General features: G+C 39.7%; 2 protein-coding genes across 6 annotated transcripts in view; both read right to left on the bottom strand.

Moving 5' to 3' along the window:
- epg5 (ectopic P-granules autophagy protein 5 homolog (C. elegans)) overlaps positions 1 to 21,086 on the bottom strand; it is a 1,176,376-nt gene that overhangs the window by 666,624 nt on the left and 488,666 nt on the right. The window lies entirely within an intron of this gene.
- si:dkey-65b12.6 lies at positions 528 to 21,063 on the bottom strand. 2 transcript variants are annotated; one of them, XM_087253854.1, is made up of 32 exons: positions 21,045 to 21,063; positions 20,897 to 20,947; positions 17,519 to 18,712; positions 17,074 to 17,414; positions 16,393 to 16,966; positions 15,630 to 16,234; positions 14,946 to 15,516; positions 14,265 to 14,860; positions 13,615 to 14,176; positions 13,264 to 13,460; positions 13,026 to 13,164; positions 12,327 to 12,928; positions 11,626 to 12,196; positions 10,920 to 11,512; positions 10,278 to 10,839; positions 9,927 to 10,123; positions 9,672 to 9,810; positions 8,974 to 9,578; positions 8,272 to 8,842; positions 7,566 to 8,158; positions 6,924 to 7,485; positions 6,573 to 6,769; positions 6,318 to 6,456; positions 5,620 to 6,224; positions 4,918 to 5,488; positions 4,212 to 4,804; positions 3,570 to 4,131; positions 3,235 to 3,431; positions 3,009 to 3,147; positions 2,566 to 2,894; positions 937 to 1,495; positions 528 to 857 (listed from the first exon to the last, which is right to left on the bottom strand). In XM_087253854.1, coding segments are annotated over exons 2-32 (13,716 nt in total). In that variant the 5' UTR covers positions 20,946 to 20,947; positions 21,045 to 21,063; the 3' UTR covers positions 528 to 855. The 2 variants fall into 2 exon arrangements, with proteins under 2 accessions (XP_087109980.1, XP_087109979.1); XM_087253853.1 differs by having other exon boundaries at positions 20,897 to 21,063.

The following is a 21,086-nucleotide window of genomic DNA, read 5'->3' on the forward strand; positions in this document are numbered from 1 at the left end:
AATGAATGCTGTGATGACATTGATATTTGTGCAAAACAAAGGTCTAATAATTATAGAATATTAATGATGAAGATGATGACAATAATACTAACAATGAATTACATTTCTCATTATCATGCTGTCTTGAATGTGCTTGAATGTGAGTTATCTGCTATAAAAAGTCTGACTATTACTTAATGAAAAATACATTCATGGTTTGCATCAAACAAAAATGAAGAATTGTAGTAAGAAACATTTATTTTGCACTATTGTTTTTATATGCATGTCAATTTAACAAATACTATTTCTGCTACAAAACAAATATATATATATATATATATATATATATATATATATATATATATATATATATATATATATATATATAAAAAGAGAAAGAGAGAGAGAGAGAGAGAGAGAGAGAGAGAGGGAGAGAGAAAGAGAGAGAGAGAGAGAGAGAGAGAGAGAGAGAGAGCAATAAACAGATTGTGATTGATGGGCAGCTTCTAATTAAAAAATTCACTTAAACAAGAAATGACACTGCTAAATAGCTTAATGATGCAAGAGTTTAATAAGTAACGAGGCATTTAAAAGAATACATCTACTTTTGAAACAAATCAATTTTACCCAAGATTAATAATTAACTGATTTCTGAACAGGACAAGCTGGCACTCATGTATTTCTTTAAGAAAAAAAAAACAAGACTTAAACATGCCTTTTAAACACCATATCACATATGTAATAATAAAATCTGAGACATTATATTGTGAGTGAATACATTCATTTTGAATTCACAACCAAATTTAATTTATTAATTCATAATCATATTCACTGTTTTTTGGGATGTAAGCAGTCCGGCGAAGAAAACAAAATTCATCCTGTTGGGGAAAAAACAAAGGATGTTAGGATAAATATAATATCTATTAATTAAAGACTTGAGCCTTAGACATTACTTACAGCAATTAGCAAGCTTCTTCCAGTCTGGAGAGACATCAGCATTTACCAGCGCACACGCTGACACATAATTATTGAAGGCATTGCAGAAAGCCTTCTGACTGCCTTCATTAAGACACATTTGGAAAAGGCAGTCAGCAGCGAAACGCCTCTTTGATATAATGTCATGGCATTGGGCAAATGGGCCGGTTACATTCTCTATCAAACCACAGTAGCTTTGTCCGCTATAGAGCAGCTTCTTTTCATCCGAGCAAGGGGGAAAGTGCCAGCAGTTGCTGTTGGTTTCAGGGACACTCCAAGACGTCGCCCATTCTGTGATGTCAGTTATTCTGTTACCATTGGGTGTGATATAATCATCGTCCAGTTTGTTACTGTAGGTTCCACACATTCCAACTACATTATTATAGTAGCTACTGGACAATGTCACCATAATGGTATCTGCCCAATTAAACATGACCTCCAAGCCAAAATCTGTTTGAAGAACTCCTACATTGCGTGACAGAATTATGCTGATGCCTTCAGTATTTAAGATCACTGGAAGATGTGAAACTACGCCATCAACCTGAATAGGATAAAAAGAAAGCAGACATGATTAGAATATTTCCAGAGTATGCAACAGGGCAGCAAACACTAAACCTGGAGGGCTATCATCATGGATATTTAAGCTCTAACTATTACAGGACCACATTGGTAAACGTTAACTAACTAGCATACAATTTGGATTGGCACTATGGTTTTGTTCTGGGGAAGAATTCCCCACCCATTCGTGCAACATTGCATGGGTAAGAGTTGAGGTGCAGCCTCATGTGGACCTTGCCGAAGCAAAGAGGGATGTTAAATCCAACCTCAAGAATATTTATTCAGGGTTGATTACAAACACTTTACAAATGATCAAAATCAGCTCTCCAAGCTAAATCTGTTGTTTTCATCCAATGTCATGCTGGTTCTGTCAAGTAGCTGATGGCAGGTTTGCCAAACACCAATACAAGGAATGACAATTGAGAACCAATAAGATCTGTTCTACTGGTACAAAGTGTTCTCTAATATTTAAGATAGTCTTTTGCAATGTGATATAACAGCAGGAGATCCAACAAAATAACCCAATGTGAACATACCTAAAACAACTAGTAATGTTTCAAACTAATCTCAAAAATCAGTACTGAGGCAAATCCAAAAGTATTCAATTGATCATTGAAAATGCACTTTCATGATAATTTTTGTAACCTTTCCAAGTAATTAATTTGCCTTTTGTTTTTATTTGCCATCAGATTACCTTTTACAATGTTGTTGCAGTAGAGCACGGGTGGCCAACCCTGTTCCTGGAGAGCCACCTTCCTGCAGATTTCAGTTGCTACCCATATCAAACACACCTGAACCAATTAATTAGGATCTGAACACCACGTGATAATTACAGGCAGGTGTGTTTGATATGGGTTGCAACTGAAATCTGCAGGAAGGTGGCTTTCCAGGAACAGGGTTGGCCACCCTTGTAGTAGAGCTGGAACTTAAGTTTGCCCTGCAGGGTGGGGTTTGTTATCTCTGGTGTACAACATTAGTTCAATGGAACACTGATATGTTTTAATATTGACTTGAGGGATGGTCACATGTTGGATTTGTCTGTTCTGTACTTACTGTCACATGATTGCGGCTGCCTTGGATGAAAGTGATGTCATGTCCTCTGACCGTAATGGTGGCTGACTTGACAAAAGAGCCGCGGGTGCCTTTGGTGAACTCATTTTTATTGATGATGCTGAATGGTGTAAGTGTTTGGTCTTTTCCTGAAGTTTTAACTAAAGTATATGTGCAAGTTCCCTGAAAGGAGAAGTGGTTTCCATCAAAGGTTTTGTAATGAGGATCTCCCTTGGCAATGCAAGAGGCTTTTGACTTTGCGATGCAGAGTGCCTTGTTATCCTTCACAGTGCAGTACTCTTGTTCTCGACACTGTTGCTTACTGCAAGGATCTGGAAGAGAGATGAACATCATTGAAACCTACTCAGGTCTAATTTAGAAAATGGTAAATGACTTACAATGTTTATTGTGAAATAATTTAAAATGTTCATTAAAGATATACTTACCTTTCTTGTAGCATCCGGTGATGCCTTCTATATTATCACAGATCTGATCAGCATCACATTTCAAGGGTTCACAGGTGAATAATCCAGCTTTGCAGAGGCATGTCTCCTCACACTCTCCCCGAACGACTGTCTCATCAGACTGCAGAACAAAGGAGAGACAAGAAACTGAACATCACCTGGTGGCTTGTGGGATAGTTTATGTTGCAAGAGAAAAAATAGTTCTTACCTTGTAAAACCTTCCACCTACTTGACAGCCACAGTCCTGGAAAGCCTTGCATTCACCTCCATCAAACAAGAAGCCATCATCACATTGACATCCCTCCTGGCATGGTGGACATTTCTGTGAGTTTGTCAGGCTAGCACAAGTTGAAGAACAGGTGTCTGTACAAAGCTCATAGTGACTGTTTGCCAAACACATGATTGCTGAAAAAAAATATAAGGTTGTTTTTATTGACCAGCTATTGGCTATACAGTAAAATTTTGTTTGATACAATTCCATTTTGAACTGTATCCTCTTCAACTGAATGCCAAGGGTGTATTTGCTAACACGCAACCACTTACGACAGAAGGTTATGTTCCTCCAAACAATGATTGATATCCCAATCGCTTGACAGCTGGCAACGTAGTTTTGTATGTGGCGACAATGAGCTGTCTTGTCTGTTGCTTGTGCCACATCTTTGACACAATCATCAAAATATTTCTGTGGTGGAATTTTATCATAACAACTAGAAAACGGTCCCTTCTCTGTGATTAACAAGCTGCAAGCGATCTCTGCTGTGGTCTGTTTGTCTTTGTCAGGCTTTAAACAGTTAGCTCCACAGCCTGTTTGGCACATCATTTTATCTGATGGCGAAACCCAGGCTTCAGCAAAGTATTCCACAGAAGATGTCTGAATACCATCAGGTAGGAGAAAATCATCTGCACTGTTTCCATTGTAGTTTCCACAGAGACCTCTGACTGCATTTTTAAAAGTGGATGGGATCTCAATTCTGGCCACGGAGACTGTATCATATGTCAGTTTCAATCCAAAGTCTGTTTCCACAACAATGTTAATACCACTCTGATAGACTTGTATAAGTCCTTCACCCACAGTGACAGGAAGATTGGTTTTAACTTTGTCAACCTGTAAAAAAGGTTGACAAAACACTTTGTAGTCAGTGAATCTTGATCTCTTAAAACAATGATCAGTAACTAAAACATTACCTGAACCTCCCAGATGTGGCCGGGCAGCAAAGTAATTGTGGATTGCTGTAACTGTATTTCAACTTTTCGAGTGAAGACCATCTCAGAGGACTGTTGTTTTATTAAGACACTGAAAGAGCTCTTTACATCCTGAATCTGAACTGCTTCAACCAACCTATACTCACAGTCTCCTTGAACACTGAAGGACTTTCCATCAAATGACTGATAAAGCCCAAATCCTGACACTGAACAAACTGCTTTGCCATCTGGGAAACAGCCCTGTACTCCATTCAGGATCTGGCACTTTTCATTGGGTTTGCAGGTGAACCCATCATCACACTGAACTTTTCCATTTTCTTTGCAGGTGCATCTCTGGAGACACTTGTCTTGAGGGAAGAACACTTGGCCCAACTGATAGTACTGGCCCTTGTAAGTACAGCCACATTGCTGTGCAGCCACACACTCACCATCGCTAAGGACAAAGCCCTTGTCACATGTGCAGCCTTCAGCACAGAGTGTGCCTTTACAACTCTTGGGCTCTGTAAGACCACTGCAGGTCTGTGGACATCCCGCTGCACAAACCTCATAGTGGCTGTGTGCCTTACAGGTTGTAGCTGTGGAGAGACCATATTAAAGAATATTGTTAATGAATAGTAAAAAAACATCTTATAAACTTAATGAGTAGTTTAAGATATTTGAATTAAGCAATAAATAAATTAATACTAACGGCAAAAGCTGTCAGTTCTCCAGGACTCCACGGTACCAAGTGCATGTTGGCAAGCAGCTGTGTATGCAGTAAGAGCACTACAGAGGGCTGTTGAATGGCCACCGTACATGCACATATCATACACACAATCCTCATAAAACAGATTTGGATTCACTTTACTGTGGCAGCCTTTAAAAGGTCCCTGTTTGTCAGTGATCTTGCTGCAAGGTTTTGTAAAAGTGTCTTTATTTCTCTCTGCAACATCACATGAAGCACATGCTTTTCCCTGACATGCATCTGAACATCCAGGATCATCCTTGACTTTCCAGCTGGTTCCGAAAATGGATGCCGTTGCAGCAAGAGTGTTGTTAGGAGTAAGAAACTCGTCATTGATATTGTCGTTCCAGTTGCCGCAAAGCCCTCCCAACACACCGTAATAAGTGCTGGGGAGAGTCAATGCTACGTGGCTGTCCCAATTGAATTTCAAGGTCAGACCAAAGTCAGTTTTTATCATACCAAAATACCCACTGTAGAATATTGAGAGTCGACCATCTTCCAGTTCAAATGGCAATTTCACAAACAGATCGTTGACCTTTAAAACAAATTCACTTCATTAATGGACAAACCCATGTTTTTGTAGATGAGTGTGCAGTAACATTTATCTCAGTTTGTGCATGCAGTAATTTACTATACAGAGTATAAAAGACTTTTCAATGAACTGACCTTCACTTTGCCTGGGCTTTCCTTACTTAAGACAATTGTGTATCCATAAACTGTTAATGATACACTCTTAGTGTAAGCAACTGCCAAGTTCCTTCCTCTGTTCTCATTCTTGACCAATACTTCAAAGGGTATCAGTGTCAGGTCAGCTGTGTTCAGTAGTTTGGACAAATAATATGTGCAGGTTCCTTGGAAGTCGAATGCCTTGCCATCAAATGTGCGGAAGTGTGGATCTCCTGCACCCTGGCAGGTACTATATGACAATGGGTAACAATCTTTCACTCCATTCCGAACTCCACACACCAGGGAATTCAAACACTTTGCAGGTGCACATTCAACATTTCCTGTTTGGGAGTTACACACACATTTCTCTGTGCATTGTTTTTCACCCCAAAATGTCTGACCAGGAAGATAATATTGGCCTTTGTAAGCGCAGCCACACTGTTTCACAGGTATGCACTCATCACCACTGCGAACAAAACCCGCATTGCACTGGCAGCCCTCCACACATGGCAGTGCACACTTTTCTGGACCATCTCGATTAGCACAAGTGGGAGCACAGGCTGTGCCACAGGCCTCATAGTGCATGTTGACTGGACAGTATGTTTCTTGAAGGATTTAACAACAAAAAGTAACAAAATGAAAAGACTTGCACAAAAACATATATTTATCTCTTTTGGTATAGTTCTAAATCTAAATACTTTTGCTGTAACATCCAACGGCACCCTCTTTTTTGTCACAAATCTCCTCTTTTTTACATTCCATGGGTACACAGGTGAACACTCCAGCTGTGCAGGTGCATGTCTCTTTACACTCTCCCAGAACAACTGCTTCACCAGACTGCAGAACAGATTAATGAAAACCAAAAAACATTAAAACTGAGGATTAAAAAATGTCACTGCTTCCTCAAGTAAAAAAAAAAGAACATGAAATTAAGAGATGGGATAGCTTCTCACCTTGTAAAATGTTCCATCTACATGACATCCACAATCCTGCAAAGCCTTACATTCACCTCCATCAAACAAGAAACCATCGTCACACTGACAACCTTCCTGACACAACGGGCATCTCTGTGACTTTGTCAGGCTTGCACAGGTAGATGAACAGGTGTCGGTACAGAGTTCATAGTGGCTGTTTTTAAAACATGTCAGTGCTGGAAGAAAACAAAGCAATTTTAACAAAATGATTTGGGTTCAGTTTAAAGTAGAATGTTTACTTTTCCAAAACTCCATCAGCAGACCTAAGTAGGGGCATATAGAGAAGCTTGAAGAGAATTGTTAATAAACCTGAAGGATGCGACAACTTACGACAGAAGGTTGTGTTCCTCCAAACAATGATTGATATCCCAATCGCTTGACAGCTGGCAACGTAGTTTTGTATGTGGCGACAATGAGCTGCCTTGTCTGTTGCTTGTGCCACATCTTTGACACAATCATCAAAATATTTCTGTGGTGGAATTTTATCATAACAACTAGAAAACGGTCCCTTCTCTGTGATTAACAAGCTGCAAACGGTCTCTGCTGTGGTCTGTTTGTCTTTGTCAGGCTTTAAACAGTTAGCTCCACAGCCTGTTTGGCACATCATTTTATCTGATGCTGAAACCCAGGCTTCAACAAAATCTACCTCAGAAGATGCCTGAATACCACCTGGTAGGAGAAAATCATCTGCACTGTTTCCATTGTAGTTTCCACAGAGACCTCTGACTGCATTTTTAAAAGTGGATGGGATCTCAATTCTGGCCACGGAGACTGTATCATATGTCAGTTTCAATCCAAAGTCTGTTTCCACAACAATGTTAATACCACTCTGATAGACTTGTATAAGTCCTTCACCCACAGTGACAGGAAGATTGGTTTTAACTTTGTCAACCTGTAAAAAAGGTTGACAAAACACTTTGTAGTCAGTGAATCTTGATCTCTTAAAACAATGATCAGTAACTAAAACATTACCTGAACCTCCCAGATGTGGCCGGGCAGCAAAGTAATTGTGGATTGCTGTAACTGTATTTCAACTTTTCGAGTGAAGACCATCTCAGAGGACTGTTGTTTTATTAAGACACTGAAAGAGCTCTTTACATCCTGAATCTGAACTGCTTCAACCAACCTATACTCACAGTCTCCTTGAACACTGAAGGACTTTCCATCAAATGACTGATAAAGCCCAAATCCTGACACTGAACAAACTGCTTTGCCATCTGGGAAACAGCCCTGTACTCCATTCAGGATCTGGCACTTTTCATTGGGTTTGCAGGTGAACCCATCATCACACTGAACTTTTCCATTTTCTTTGCAGGTGCATCTCTGGAGACACTTGTCTTGAGGGAAGAACACTTGGCCTAACTGATAATACTGGCCCTTGTAAGTACAGCCACATTGCTGTGCAGCCACACACTCACCATCGCTAAGGACAAAGCCCTTGTCACATGTGCAGCCTTCAGCACAGAGAGTGCCTTTACAACTCTTGGGCTCTGTAAGACCACTGCAGGTCTGTGGACATCCCGCTGCACAAACCTCATAGTGGCTGTGTGCCTTACAGGTTGTAGCTGTGGAGAGACCATATTAAAGAATATTGTTAATGAAAAGTAAAAAAACATCTTATAAACTTAATGAGTAGTTTAAGATATTTGAATTGAGCAATAAATAAATTAATACTAACGGCAAAAGCTGTCAGTTCTCCAGGACTCCACGGTACCAAGTGCATGTTGGCAAGCAGCTGTGTATGCAGTAAGAGCACTACAGAGGGCTGTTGAATGGCCACCGTACATACACATATCATACACACAATCCTCATAAAACTGATTTGGATTCACTTTACTGTGGCAGCCTTTAAATGGTCCCTGTTTGTCAGTGATCTTGCTGCAAGGTTTTGTAAAAGTGTCTTTATTTCTCTCTGCAACATCACATTTAGGACATGCTTTTCCCTGACATGCATCTGAACATCCAGGATCATCCTGGACTTTCCAGCTGGTTCCGAAAATGGATGCCGTTGCAGCAAGAGTGTTGTTAGGAGTAAGAAACTCGTCATTGATATTGTCGTTCCAGTTGCCGCAAAGCCCTCCCAACACACCGTAATAAGTGCTGGGGAGAGTCAATGCTACGTGGCTGTCCCAATTGAATTTCAAGGTCAGACCAAAGTCAGTTTTTATCATGCCAAAATACCCACTGTAGAATATTGAGAGTCGACCATCTTCCAGTTCAAATGGCAATTTCACAAACAGATCGTTGACCTTTAAAACAAATTCACTTCATTAATGGACAAACCCATGTTTTTGTAGATGAGTGTGCAGTAACATTTATCTCAGTTTGTGCATGCAGTAATTTACTATACAGAGTATAAAAGACTTTTCAATGAACTGACCTTCACTTTGCCTGGGCTTTCCTTACTTAAGACAATTGTGTATCCATAAACTGTTAATGATACACTCTTAGTGTAAGCAACTGCCAAGTTCCTTCCTCTGTTCTCATTCTTGACCAATACTTCAAAGGGTATCAGTGTCGGGTCAGCTGTGTTCAGTAGTTTGGACAAATAATATGTGCAGGTTCCTTGGAAGTCGAATGCCTTGCCATCAAATGTGCGGAAGTGTGGATCTCCTGCACCCTGGCAGGTACTATATGACAATGGGTAACAATCTTTCACTCCATTCCGTACTCCACACACCAGGGAATTCATACACTTTGCAGGTGCACATTCAACATTTCCTGTTTGAGAGTTGCACACACATTTCTCTGTGCATTGTTTTTCACCCCAAAATGTCTGACCAGGGAGATAATATTGGCCTTTGTAAGCGCAGCCACACTGTTTCACAGGTATGCACTCATCGCCACTGCGAACAAAACCCGCATTGCACTGGCAGCCCTCCACACATGGCAGTGCACACTTTTCTGGACCATCTCGATTAGCACAAGTGGGAGCACAGGCTGTGCCACAGGCCTCATAGTGCATGTTGACTGGACAGTATGTTTCTTGAAGGATTTAACAACAAAAAGAAACAAAATGAAAAGACTTGCACAAAAACACATATTTATCTCTTTTGGTATAGTTCTAAATCTAAATACTTTTGCTGTAACATCCAACGGCACCCTCTTTTATGTCACAAATCTCCTCTTTTTTACATTCCATGGGTACACAGGTGAACACTCCAGCTGTGCAGGTGCATGTCTCTTTACACTCTCCCAGAACAACTGCTTCACCAGACTGCAGAACAGATTAATGAAAACCAAAAAACATTAAAACTGAGGATTAAAAAATGTCACTGCTTCCTCAAGTAAAAAAAAAAGAACATGAAATTAAGAGACGGGATAGCTTCTCACCTTGTAAAATGTTCCATCTACATGACAGCCACAATCCTGCAAAGCCTTACATTCACCTCCATCAAACAAGAAACCATCGTCACACTGACAACCTTCCTGACACAACGGGCATCTCTGTGACTTTGTCAGGCTTGCACAGGTAGATGAACAGGTGTCGGTACAGAGTTCATAGTGGCTGTTTTTAAAACATGTCAGTGCTGGAAGAAAACAAAGCAATTTTAACAAAATGATTTGGGTTCAGTTTAAAGTAGAATGTTTACTTTTCCAAAACTCCATCAGCAGACCTAAGTAGGGGCATATAGAGAAGCTTGAAGAGAATTATTAATAAACCTGAAGGATGCGACAACTTACGACAGAAGGTTGTGTTCCTCCAAATGTTGATTGATATCCCAATCGCTTGACAGCTGGCAACGTAGTTTTGTATGTGGCGACAATGAGCTGTCTTGTCTGTTGCTTGTGCCACATCTTTGACACAATCATCAAAATATTTCTGTGGTGGAATTTTATCATAACAACTAGAAAACGGTCCCTTCTCTGTGATTAACAAGCTGCAAACGGTCTCTGCTGTGGTCTGTTTGTCTTTGTCAGGCTTTAAACAGTTAGCTCCACAGCCTGTTTGGCACATCATTTTATCTGATGCTGAAACCCAGGCTTCAACAAAATCTACCTCAGAAGATGCCTGAATACCACCTGGAAGGAGAAAATCATCTGCACTGTTTCCATTGTAGTTTCCACAGAGACCTCTGACTGCATTTTTAAAAGTGGACGGGATCTCAATTCTGGCCACGGAGACTGTATCATATGTCAGTTTCAATCCAAATTCTGTTTCCACAACAATGTTAATACCGCTCTGATAGACTTGTATAAGTCCTTCACCCACAGTGACAGGAAGATTGGTTTTAACTTTGTCAACCTGTAAAAAAGATTGACAAAACACTTTGTAGTCAGTGAATCTTGATCTCTTAAAACAATGATCAGTAACTAAAACATTACCTGAACCTCCCAGATGTGGCCGGGCAGCAAAGTAATTGTAGATTGCTGTAACTGTATTTCAACTTTTCGAGTGAAGATCATCTCAGAGGACTGTTGTTTTATTAAGACACTGAAAGAGCTCTTTACATCCTGAATCTGAACTGCTTCAACCAACCTGTACTCACAGTCTCCTTGAACACTGAAGGACTTTCCATCAAATGACTGATAAAGCCCAAATCCTGACACTGAACAAACTGCTTTGCCATCTGGGAAACAGCCCTGTACTCCATTCAGGATCTGGCACTTTTCATTGGGTTTGCAGGTGAACCCATCATCACACTGAACTTTTCCATTCTCTTTGCAGGTGCATCTCTGGAGACACTTGTCTTGAGGGAAGAACACTTGGCCTAACTGATAGTACTGGCCCTTGTAAGTACAGCCACATTGCTGTGCAGCCACACACTCACCATCGCTAAGGACAAAGCCCTTGTCACATGTGCAGCCTTCAGCACAGAGTGTGCCTTTACAACTCTTGGGCTCTGTAAGACCACTGCAGGTTTGTGGACATCCCGCTGCACAAACCTCATATTGGCTGTGTGCCTTACAGGTTGTAGCTGTGGAGAGACCATATTAAAGAATATTGTTAATGAATAGTAAAAAAACATCTTATAAACTTTATGAGTAGTTTAAGATATTTGAATTGAGCAATAAATAAATTAATACTAACGGCAAAAGCTGTCAGTTCTCCAGGACTCCACGGCACCAAGCGCATGTTGGCAAGCAGCTGTGTATGCAGTAAGAGCACTACAGAGGGCTGTTGAATGGCCACCGTACATACACATATCATACACACAGTCCTCATAAAACTGATTTGGATTCACTTTACTGTGGCAGCCTTTAAAAGGTCCCTGTTTGTCAATGATCTTGCTGCAAGGCTTTGTAAAAGTGTCTTTATTTCTCTCTGCAACATCACATGAAGCACATGCTTTTCCCTGACATGCATCTGAACATCCAGGATCATCATTGACTTTCCAGCTGGTTCCGAAAATGGATGCCGTTGCAGCAAGAGTGTTGTTAGGAGTAAGAAACTCGTCATTGATATTGTCGTTCCAGTTGCCGCAAAGCCCTCCCAACACACCGTAATAAGTGCTGGGGAGAGTCAATGCTACGTGGCTGTCCCAATTGAATTTCAAGGTCAGACCAAAGTCAGTTTTTATCATGCCAAAATACCCACTGTAGAATATTGAGAGTCGACCATCTTCCAGTTCAAATGGCAATTTCACAAACAGATCGTTGACCTTTAAAACAAATTCACTTCATTAATGGACAAACCCATGTTTTTGTAGATGAGTGTGCAGTAACATTTATCTCAGTTTGTGCATGCAGAATTTACTATACAGAGTATAAAAGTCTTTTCAATGAACTGACCTTCACTTTGCCTGGGCTTTCCTTACTTAAGACATATGTGTATCCATAAACTGTTAATGATACACTCTTAGTGTAAGCAACTGCCAAGTTCCTTCCTCTGTTCTCATTCTTGACCAATACTTCAAAGGGTATCAGTGTCGGGTCAGCTGTGTTCAGTAGTTTGGACAAATAATATGTGCAGGTTCCTTGGAAGTCGAATGCCTTGCCATCAAATGTGCGGAAGTGTGGATCTCCTGCACCCTGGCAGGTACTATATGACAATGGGTAACAATCTTTCACTCCATTCCGTACTCCACACACCAGGGAATTCATACACTTTGCAGGTGCACATTCAACATTTCCTGTTTGGGAGTTGCACACACATTTCTCTGTGCATTGTTTTTCACCCCAAAATGTCTGACCAGGGAGATAATATCGACCTTTGTAAGCGCAGCCACACTGTTTCACAGGTATGCACTCATCGCCACTGCGAACAAAACCCGCATTGCACTGGCAGCCCTCCACACATGGCAGTGCACACTCTGCTGGATTTCGATCAGCACAAGTGGGAGCACAGGCTGTGCCGCAGGCCTCATAGTGCATGTTGACTGGACAGTATATTGCTTGAATGATTAAACAACAAAAAGAAAGAAAATTGAGATAACTTGCATACAAATTTATCTTTTGATTTTAAGGTCTATTTATTAAAAATCTAAGTACTTTTGCTGTAGCATCCAATAGCACCATTTTTTACGCCACATATCTCCTCCTCTTTACATTCCATGGGTACACAGGTGAACACTCCAGCTGTGCAGGTGCATGTCTCTTCACACTCTCCCAGAATAACTGCCTCACCAGACTGCAGAATAGGTAATTAACATCAATAATAAAATTAACAATTAAAAATGAAATTTTGTTTAAAAAGAACATAAAATAAAGAGACGGGATAGCTTCTCACCTTGTAAAATGTTCCATCTACATGACATCCACAATTCTGCAAAGCCTTACATTCACCTCCATCAAACAAGAAACCATCGTCACACTGACAACCTTCCTGACACAACGGGCATCTCTGTGACTTTGTCAGGCTTGCACAGGTAGATGAACAGGTGTCGGTACAGAGTTCATAGTGGCTGTTTTTAGAACATGTCAGTGCTGGAAGAAAACAAAGCAATTTTAACAAAATGATTTGGGTTCAGTTTAAAGTAGAATGTTTACTTTTCCAAAACTCCATCAGCAGACCTAAGTAGGGGCATATAGAGAAGCTTGAAGAGAATTATTAATAAACCTGAAGGATGCGACAACTTACGACAGAAGGTTGTGTTCCTCCAAATGTTGATTGATATCCCAATCGTTTGACAGCTGGCAACGTAGTTTTGTATGTGGCGACAATGAGCTGTCTTGTCTGTTGCTTGTGCCACATCTTTGACACAATCATCAAAATATTTCTGTGGTGGAATTTTATCATAACAACTAGAAAACGGTCCCTTCTCTGTGATTAACAAGCTGCAAGCGGTCTCTGCTGTGGTCTGTTTGTCTTTGTCAGGCTTTAAACAGTTAGCTCCACAGCCTGTTTGGCACATCATTTTATCTGATGCTGAAACCCAGGCTTCAACAAAATCTACCTCAGAAGATGCCTGAATACCACCTGGTAGGAGAAAATCATCTGCACTGTTTCCATTGTAGTTTCCACAGAGACCTCTGACTGCATTTTTAAAAGTGGATGGGATCTCAATTCTGGCCACGGAGACTGTATCATATGTCAGTTTCAATCCAAATTCTGTTTCCACAACAATGTTAATACCGCTCTGATAGACTTGTATAAGTCCTTCACCCACAGTGACAGGAAGATTGGTTTTAACTTTGTCAACCTGCAAATATAACACCAACAAAACGCTTTAGGTAACCGTAATAAAGGTCTAAAAACTTCTTTGTGTGTTTCAGTAACTAGAACATTACCTGAACCTCCCAGATGTGGCCGGGCAGCAAAGTAATTGTGGATTCTTCTATTTGTAATTCAACTCTTCGAGTGAAGACCATCTCAGAGGACTGTTGTTTTATTAAGACACTAAAAAAGCTCAAGTCATCATCGCTGTCCAGAGCTGTTTCAACCAATCTGTACTCACAGTCTCCTTGAACGCTAAAGGACCTTCCATCAAATGATTGATAGAACCCAAATCCTGATACTGAACAAACTGCTTTGCCATCTGGGAAACAGCCCTGTACTCCATTCAGGACTTGGCACTTTTCGTTGGGTTTGCAGGTGAACCCATCATCACACTGAACTTTTCCATTTTCTTTGCAGGTGCATCTCTGGAGACACTTGTCTTGAGGGAAGAACACTTGGCCCATTTTATAGTAAAGGCCCTCGTATGAACAGCCACACTGTTCCATAGATACACAGACACCATCGCTCAGGACAAAGCCCTCATCACATATACAGCTTTCAACGCAAGAAGTCCCCACACAGGCCTTAGGTTCTGTGAGGCCGTGGCAGGTCTGTGAACACCCTGCTGCACAAACCACATAGTGACTGTTGTCCATACAAGATGCAGCTGTGGAAAATCAATGTTATAAGTGTCATTAATTTTTTCATCAACTTTGGCAAAATCTAAAAGACAAAGTGGAAGGAATACTAACGGCAAAAGCTGTCAGTTCTCCAGGACTCCACGGCACCAAGCGCATGTTGGCAAGCAGCTGTGTATGCAGTAAGAGCACTACAGAGGGCTGTTGAATGGCCACCGTACATGCACATATCATACACACAGTCCTCATAAAACTGATTTGGATTCACTTTACTGTGGCAGCCTTTAAAAGGTCCCTGTTTGTCAGTGATCTTGCTGCAAGGCTTTGTAAAAGTGTCTTTATTTCTCTCTGCAACATCACATTTAGGACATGCTTTTCCCTGACATGCATCTGAACATCCAGGATCATCCTGGACTTTCCAGCTGGTTCCAAAAATTGATGCAGTTGCAGCAAGGGTTTTGTCAGGAGTAAGAAAATCATCATTGATATTGTCGTTCCAGTTGCCGCAAAGCCCTCCCACGACACCGTAGTAAGTGCTGGGGAGAGTCAATGCTACGTGGCTGTCCCAATTGAATTTCATAGTCAAATCAAAGTCAGTTTTCACAACACCAAAATACCCGCTGCGGAATATTGAGAAGAGACCATCCTTTTGCTCAAATGGCAAATTCACAAACAGATTGTTGACCTTTAGGACAAAAAATGTTTTTCGAAGTATTGTTAGTCAGTGTATAATTGACATTTCATGCCTACATGCAGTCAATCATATTAATGTGCATTAGACTTATTGAATGTACTGACCTTCACTGTGAATGGGTCATCCTTACTTAAGACAATAGTGTAGTTATAAACTTTTAAGGACACAGTCTTAGTGTAAGCAACTGCCAAGTTCCTTCCTCTGTTCTCATTCTTGACCAATACTTCAAAGGGTATCAGTGTCGGGTCAGCTGTGTTCAGTAGTTTGGACAAATAATATGTGCAGGTTCCTTGGAAGTCAAATGCCTTGCCATCAAATGTGCGGAAGTGTGGATCTCCTGCAGCCTGGCAGGTACTATATGACAATGGGTAACAATCTTTCACTCCATTCCGTGTGTCACACATCTGAGACTTCTTGCACTTTGTTGGTGTGCATTCAACATTTCCAGTTTGAGAGTTGCACACACATTTCTCTGTGCATTTTGCATCACTCCAAAAAGACTGCTCAGCAAGATAATATCGGCCTTTGTATGTGCAGCCACACTTATTCATAGGTACACATTCAGCTCCACTCCGGACAAAACCTGTATTACAGTGACAGCCCTCCACACATGGCAGTGTACATTTGTCTGGGGCACTACGATCAGCACAAGATGCAGCACAGGCTGTGCCACAGAATTCATAATGCATGTTGACTGGACAGCTCAGTGCTTGGAGGAGAAGAATGCAAATAATTATTATACGGCACAAACATTGTCTCTTCAAATGCCAGCATAAAGGCAAAAACAATTCAAGTAAACGAAATAAATGTATGCTTATATTTAAAAATAAACAATATTGATTGTATTAAATATATGTGTACACTTACGACAGTTCGCAAGTGTCCTCCAGTTTCCAGTGATCTTAATTCCAGCTGACATACAAGCATCAACGTAGCTTTGAATGTTGTTGCAGAGGAAGTTTCTGATCCCATTGTTAATGCAGACATCATATACACAATTATCTACATACATGCGCGGATCCACAGTGTTGTGGCACAAAACAAATGGCCCATCGGATTTGGCTATGACACCACAGTTTGACTCTTTTTTGTACTCTTCCTGAAGACTTACAGTGCAACTTGGGCATTGTCCATTACAGTCATCATTGCAAAACAGATCATTATCTGGAACCTTCCAGGTTTTTGCAAAGTCAATGATACTGGAGAGTGTGTTGCCTTTAGGATCGATATATTCATCTCGTCTGTCACCATTATAGTTTCCACAAAGACCACCTACAGTCTGGAAATAGCTACTTGGAGCGGTGATGTACAACATCATATTCCAGTCATATTTCACCTCTAAGCCAAAATCTGTCGATATTATAACATTCAGCCCTCTCTGATTCACCTTTATTTTTCCACCATCTATACTCAAAGGCAGGTAAGTGTTTTCACCATCAAACTAGACAGAGAAACAAGAATACAGAGTCCAAAAAAAGAGATTTAGTTATCATTCACACTGATTATAAATCTATCAAGAAACTAGAAGTGCTTTTCATTCATTTTTACCTCTACTACTCCTTTCTGGCTGCCAACCACAATTGTGTGAGTGTACACAAGCACAGAAACCGACCTCACATACGCCACCCGTGTGCTTCCCCGGTGATTATTCTTCGTCAAGATACTGAAGGGTATGAGGCCTTTTTGAGTCTTTGTACTGTTGACCATGACATATGTGCAAGTTCCCTGAAAGTCAAATAGTTTCCCATCAAAGGTTTTGAAATGGGGATCGCCAACTGCATGGCAGGTAGCAGTGGAAGTGGCAACACAGACACCCTTCCTGCACTCCTCCTGCTGACGACACTTCATTGTCTCACAGGGGTCTGGTGGAGGGGGCGTTGTTGTTATGGCTTAGAAAACACAGGAAAGTTTATTTGTTTAACATTTCAATCAGTTACAATTCATAGGTTATTTCTGACTGATTGCCTAAACCAAGAATGTTCAAATGACTCACCAGTGTTACACACTCCTGTTGTGGCATATCCATGCCTTATTTTTCCACCAAAAGCATAAGCAGCCATGAGCGAATCACCAGAAATGGTGATGGGACCTCTCTGCGAACCAATTGACTTGGTAGCCCATACAAACTTATTGTTTGCAGGGAATGTTTTCCACTTCATTGAGCCACTAATAGTTGAGGCTGATGCAGCTTCGGCAACAACAACAAGCGTGTTATCATAGTAATCTTGAGAGTAAATGGTCCATGACTTTGACATTTCAGAAGTGGGTATGACATTGGTTAGAAACTCGTCATTCGGAAAATTGCTACTGAAATACATTACCATGACATTTTTGCTGCTTTGAATGATCTTAGAATTTTTGCTCAAATCAATGGGTAAAACTTCTCCAGAATTTAACTTTCTTTTTTTGGGGAACCAAATACGACTATCGAAAATGGACACAATAGTGTTGTCCTCTGGGGCAACCACGAAAGCTGTGTCTATGCTTAAGGACTGATGCATAGCAGGAAGCAGATATTCATTAGAGAGAAATTCAACTGGGATCAGCTGCTCATAGACATGCTCACAGGTGCCTATGATCATGGAGCACTCGTTTCCTGCCAGGACAGCCACTGGAGACACAGATGTGATTTTTGTTCCCGACAACGTTTTTTCACTGCGAAGTTGATAAACTTGATAGGGAGCTAAAGAGACTGTTTTTCTGGAGGTTCCAATTCCAAAAATGGAATCAAGCAAAGTTTTTTTTGAGCTGAAAGTCATCTCGATTTTGTTCATGTAATTGCCATTGACTATGGTGACCAGCTTTTGATATCTAGGTGGACCCGTGTCTGGAGTAAAAGCTACATAACTCCTGCCAAGCTGACTTATGGGGAAAATCACACTGCTGTCTCCTGTGTAATCTTTTAAGTTGGACGACACGACTGAGATGTCAGCAGTTGAAGAGATGTACACTGTTTTGCTGGAGACTTCTTCATCGTTAATTTCAGCATTTGAAGGGAGGACAATTTTTTTGGTCTCACCTCGTCCTATGTCAAATTTCTGACTGTAACTCAGTGCCTTTATCTCAACTTTCACAGTTGCTGGAGAGGAGTGTGCTGTTATGGTGAGGCTCAGACTGGCTTGTCCATACTCATAATTTGTCATGAAAGCTGTGATGAATTCACGCCCTATAGGACATCCGCTGACAGCTGAGGTAAGACAGAAACACTACTGTTACTGGCATTTAAAACACACAGACACACACACAGACACACAGACACACAGACACACACACACACACACACACACATCTATCTATCTCTCTATCTGGATATATGTGTGTGTGTGTGTGTGTATATATATATATATATATATATATATATATATATATATATATATATATATATATACAGTTGAAGTCAGAACTATTAGCCCACTTTTGATTTGTTTTTCTTTTTTAAATATTTCCCTAATGGTGTTTGACAGAGCAAGGAAATTTTCACAGTATGTCTGATTATGTTTTTTCTTCTAGAAAAAGTCTTATTTGTTTAATTCGGCTAGAATAAAAACAGTTTTGAATTTTTAAAAAATCTATTTTTGGGACAAAATTATTAGCCCCTTTAAGCTATTTTTTTTCCCGATAGTGTACAGAACAAACCATCGTTATACAATAACTTGCCTAATTACCCTAACCTGCCTAGTTAAGCTAATTAATCTAGTTAAGCCTTTAAATGTCACTTTAAGCTTTATAGAAGTGTCTTGAAAAATATCAAGTAAAATATTATTTACTGTCATCATGGCAAAGATAAAATAAATCGGTTATTAGAAATAGGTAAACTGTGATTACAGATAAACAGTTTAAATTTAGCAAACATTATTAGTAGTAATTACTACTTAACATAGCAATTGTAATGATAATGCCAAAGGTTTACAAAGTAATAAAAACTACGCTTGAATGAAGGTACAAATACAGAGTGGAAAAAGCACAAGTAAAAATAGTCTGGCCAAAAACACATTTTGTAGTAATATGGTTCTGTACACTTGCCTAAAAATCTTTGTATTTATCTGAAGTAAAAAAGTTAAAAACATTTTGACAGCATGAAGGTGAGTGAACAATGAGATTTTTTTTATAGTAGAGTATCCCTAAACAGCAAGACTATTTCATTATTTGTGATTGTGTCATGATTTGTGGTCAATTCATTTATTAAGAAAATAGTTATATAGATTAAAATTGATGGCAGCCAATTCATTTTGTAATTATGACTGCACTTATCTACTGCTGTGAAAGGAATAAATCACCCAAAACTAAAAGAATTCACTATTTATTCCCCCTCGAGTGAAAGTTCCTTTTTCTGTTAAACACCAAACAAAAATTTTGATGTAAGCTGAAAACTTGTGACCTCTGACTTTCATAGTAAGAAAAACACAAATACAATTAAAATCAATGGTTGCCTGTTTCCAACATAAAAAATATTTATTGTGTACGAATGAAAATGAAGCTCAAACAGGTTTGGGAAAAGTGAAGGATGAATAAATGATGGCATGGTTTTCGGTTTTGAGTAAACTTTCACTTTTAGAAACATAATATTGACACTCAAAGCAATCCTGTTAAATACTTATGTTAAATATTAATTGGTTTTAATAATCTTTACTGATTTGCACTTAGTGTTCTGTCATTAAGCACAGACATGGACAACTATATATCAAAAAGGACAAAAATAATGAGCTACCTCAGTGTGTTATTGGTTTATTTCATACAAACTTCAGAAATGTATGTTATAAACATAAACTGAAATGTCACTTCCGAGGGCTTCCAGTAAAATGTCATCCTATACAAAAATCACATCATTTAAGATCTGATTTCTTTAAAAATCATCACTGCCTGATTGAGATACGATATAAAGTGTGTATCAAACCGAACAAGAAGCACTGCGCCAGCGACGGCGCCAGCGTTTAAATGGTCTTTCATCTCTTTTTACGCTTTAACAACCAAATGGTGCTTAAGTCTATTTAACTTACAACATCGATACTGTAAAAGGAACCTTATGAAATTTAAAATAGTCATATTAAGCTTTCACCGCAAGTTCATTATTGGCTGAAATACACTAGCTGTGCATAAACATTTAAAGAAGTTGAACTAAAATTGCTTTAAGTAAAAGAAAAAAAAAAAACCACTGCTCTCTCTACCGAAATGTACTTAAGTAAAAGTACCCTTTTCTTCAGTTGAATTTGTACTTGTGTAAAGCATGAATCCCCCAGAGTAAGTACTTCAACAAAATAAAATAACTCCAGTATTTTGCATCCCTTAATGTAGCATTATCAAAATATTAAGAGAAAAAAAACTTTTTATTAAGTGTTTAAAAACCATGTAACACCAATATAATTGATCTTACCAGCCACTGCTAAAACTGCCAGGCAGAAAAGAAAACACGGTCTCTCCATGACTGTAAAATAATTTTTTGACCCAAGTTATTTTATCAGTAAATTAAGTTTTCCAATGTATAGCTTATATGTAATTCCCAAGAAAGAGGAAAGACTTACCTGGAGGTAAGGTGTTAACAAAACATTTTAAACGAAGGTAGG

Source organism: Danio rerio, chromosome 5, assembly GCF_052040795.2.
Source record: "Danio rerio strain M-AB ecotype USA chromosome 5, GRCz13ab, whole genome shotgun sequence".
In the NCBI taxonomy this organism is placed as follows: Eukaryota; Metazoa; Chordata; class Actinopteri; order Cypriniformes; family Danionidae; genus Danio; species Danio rerio.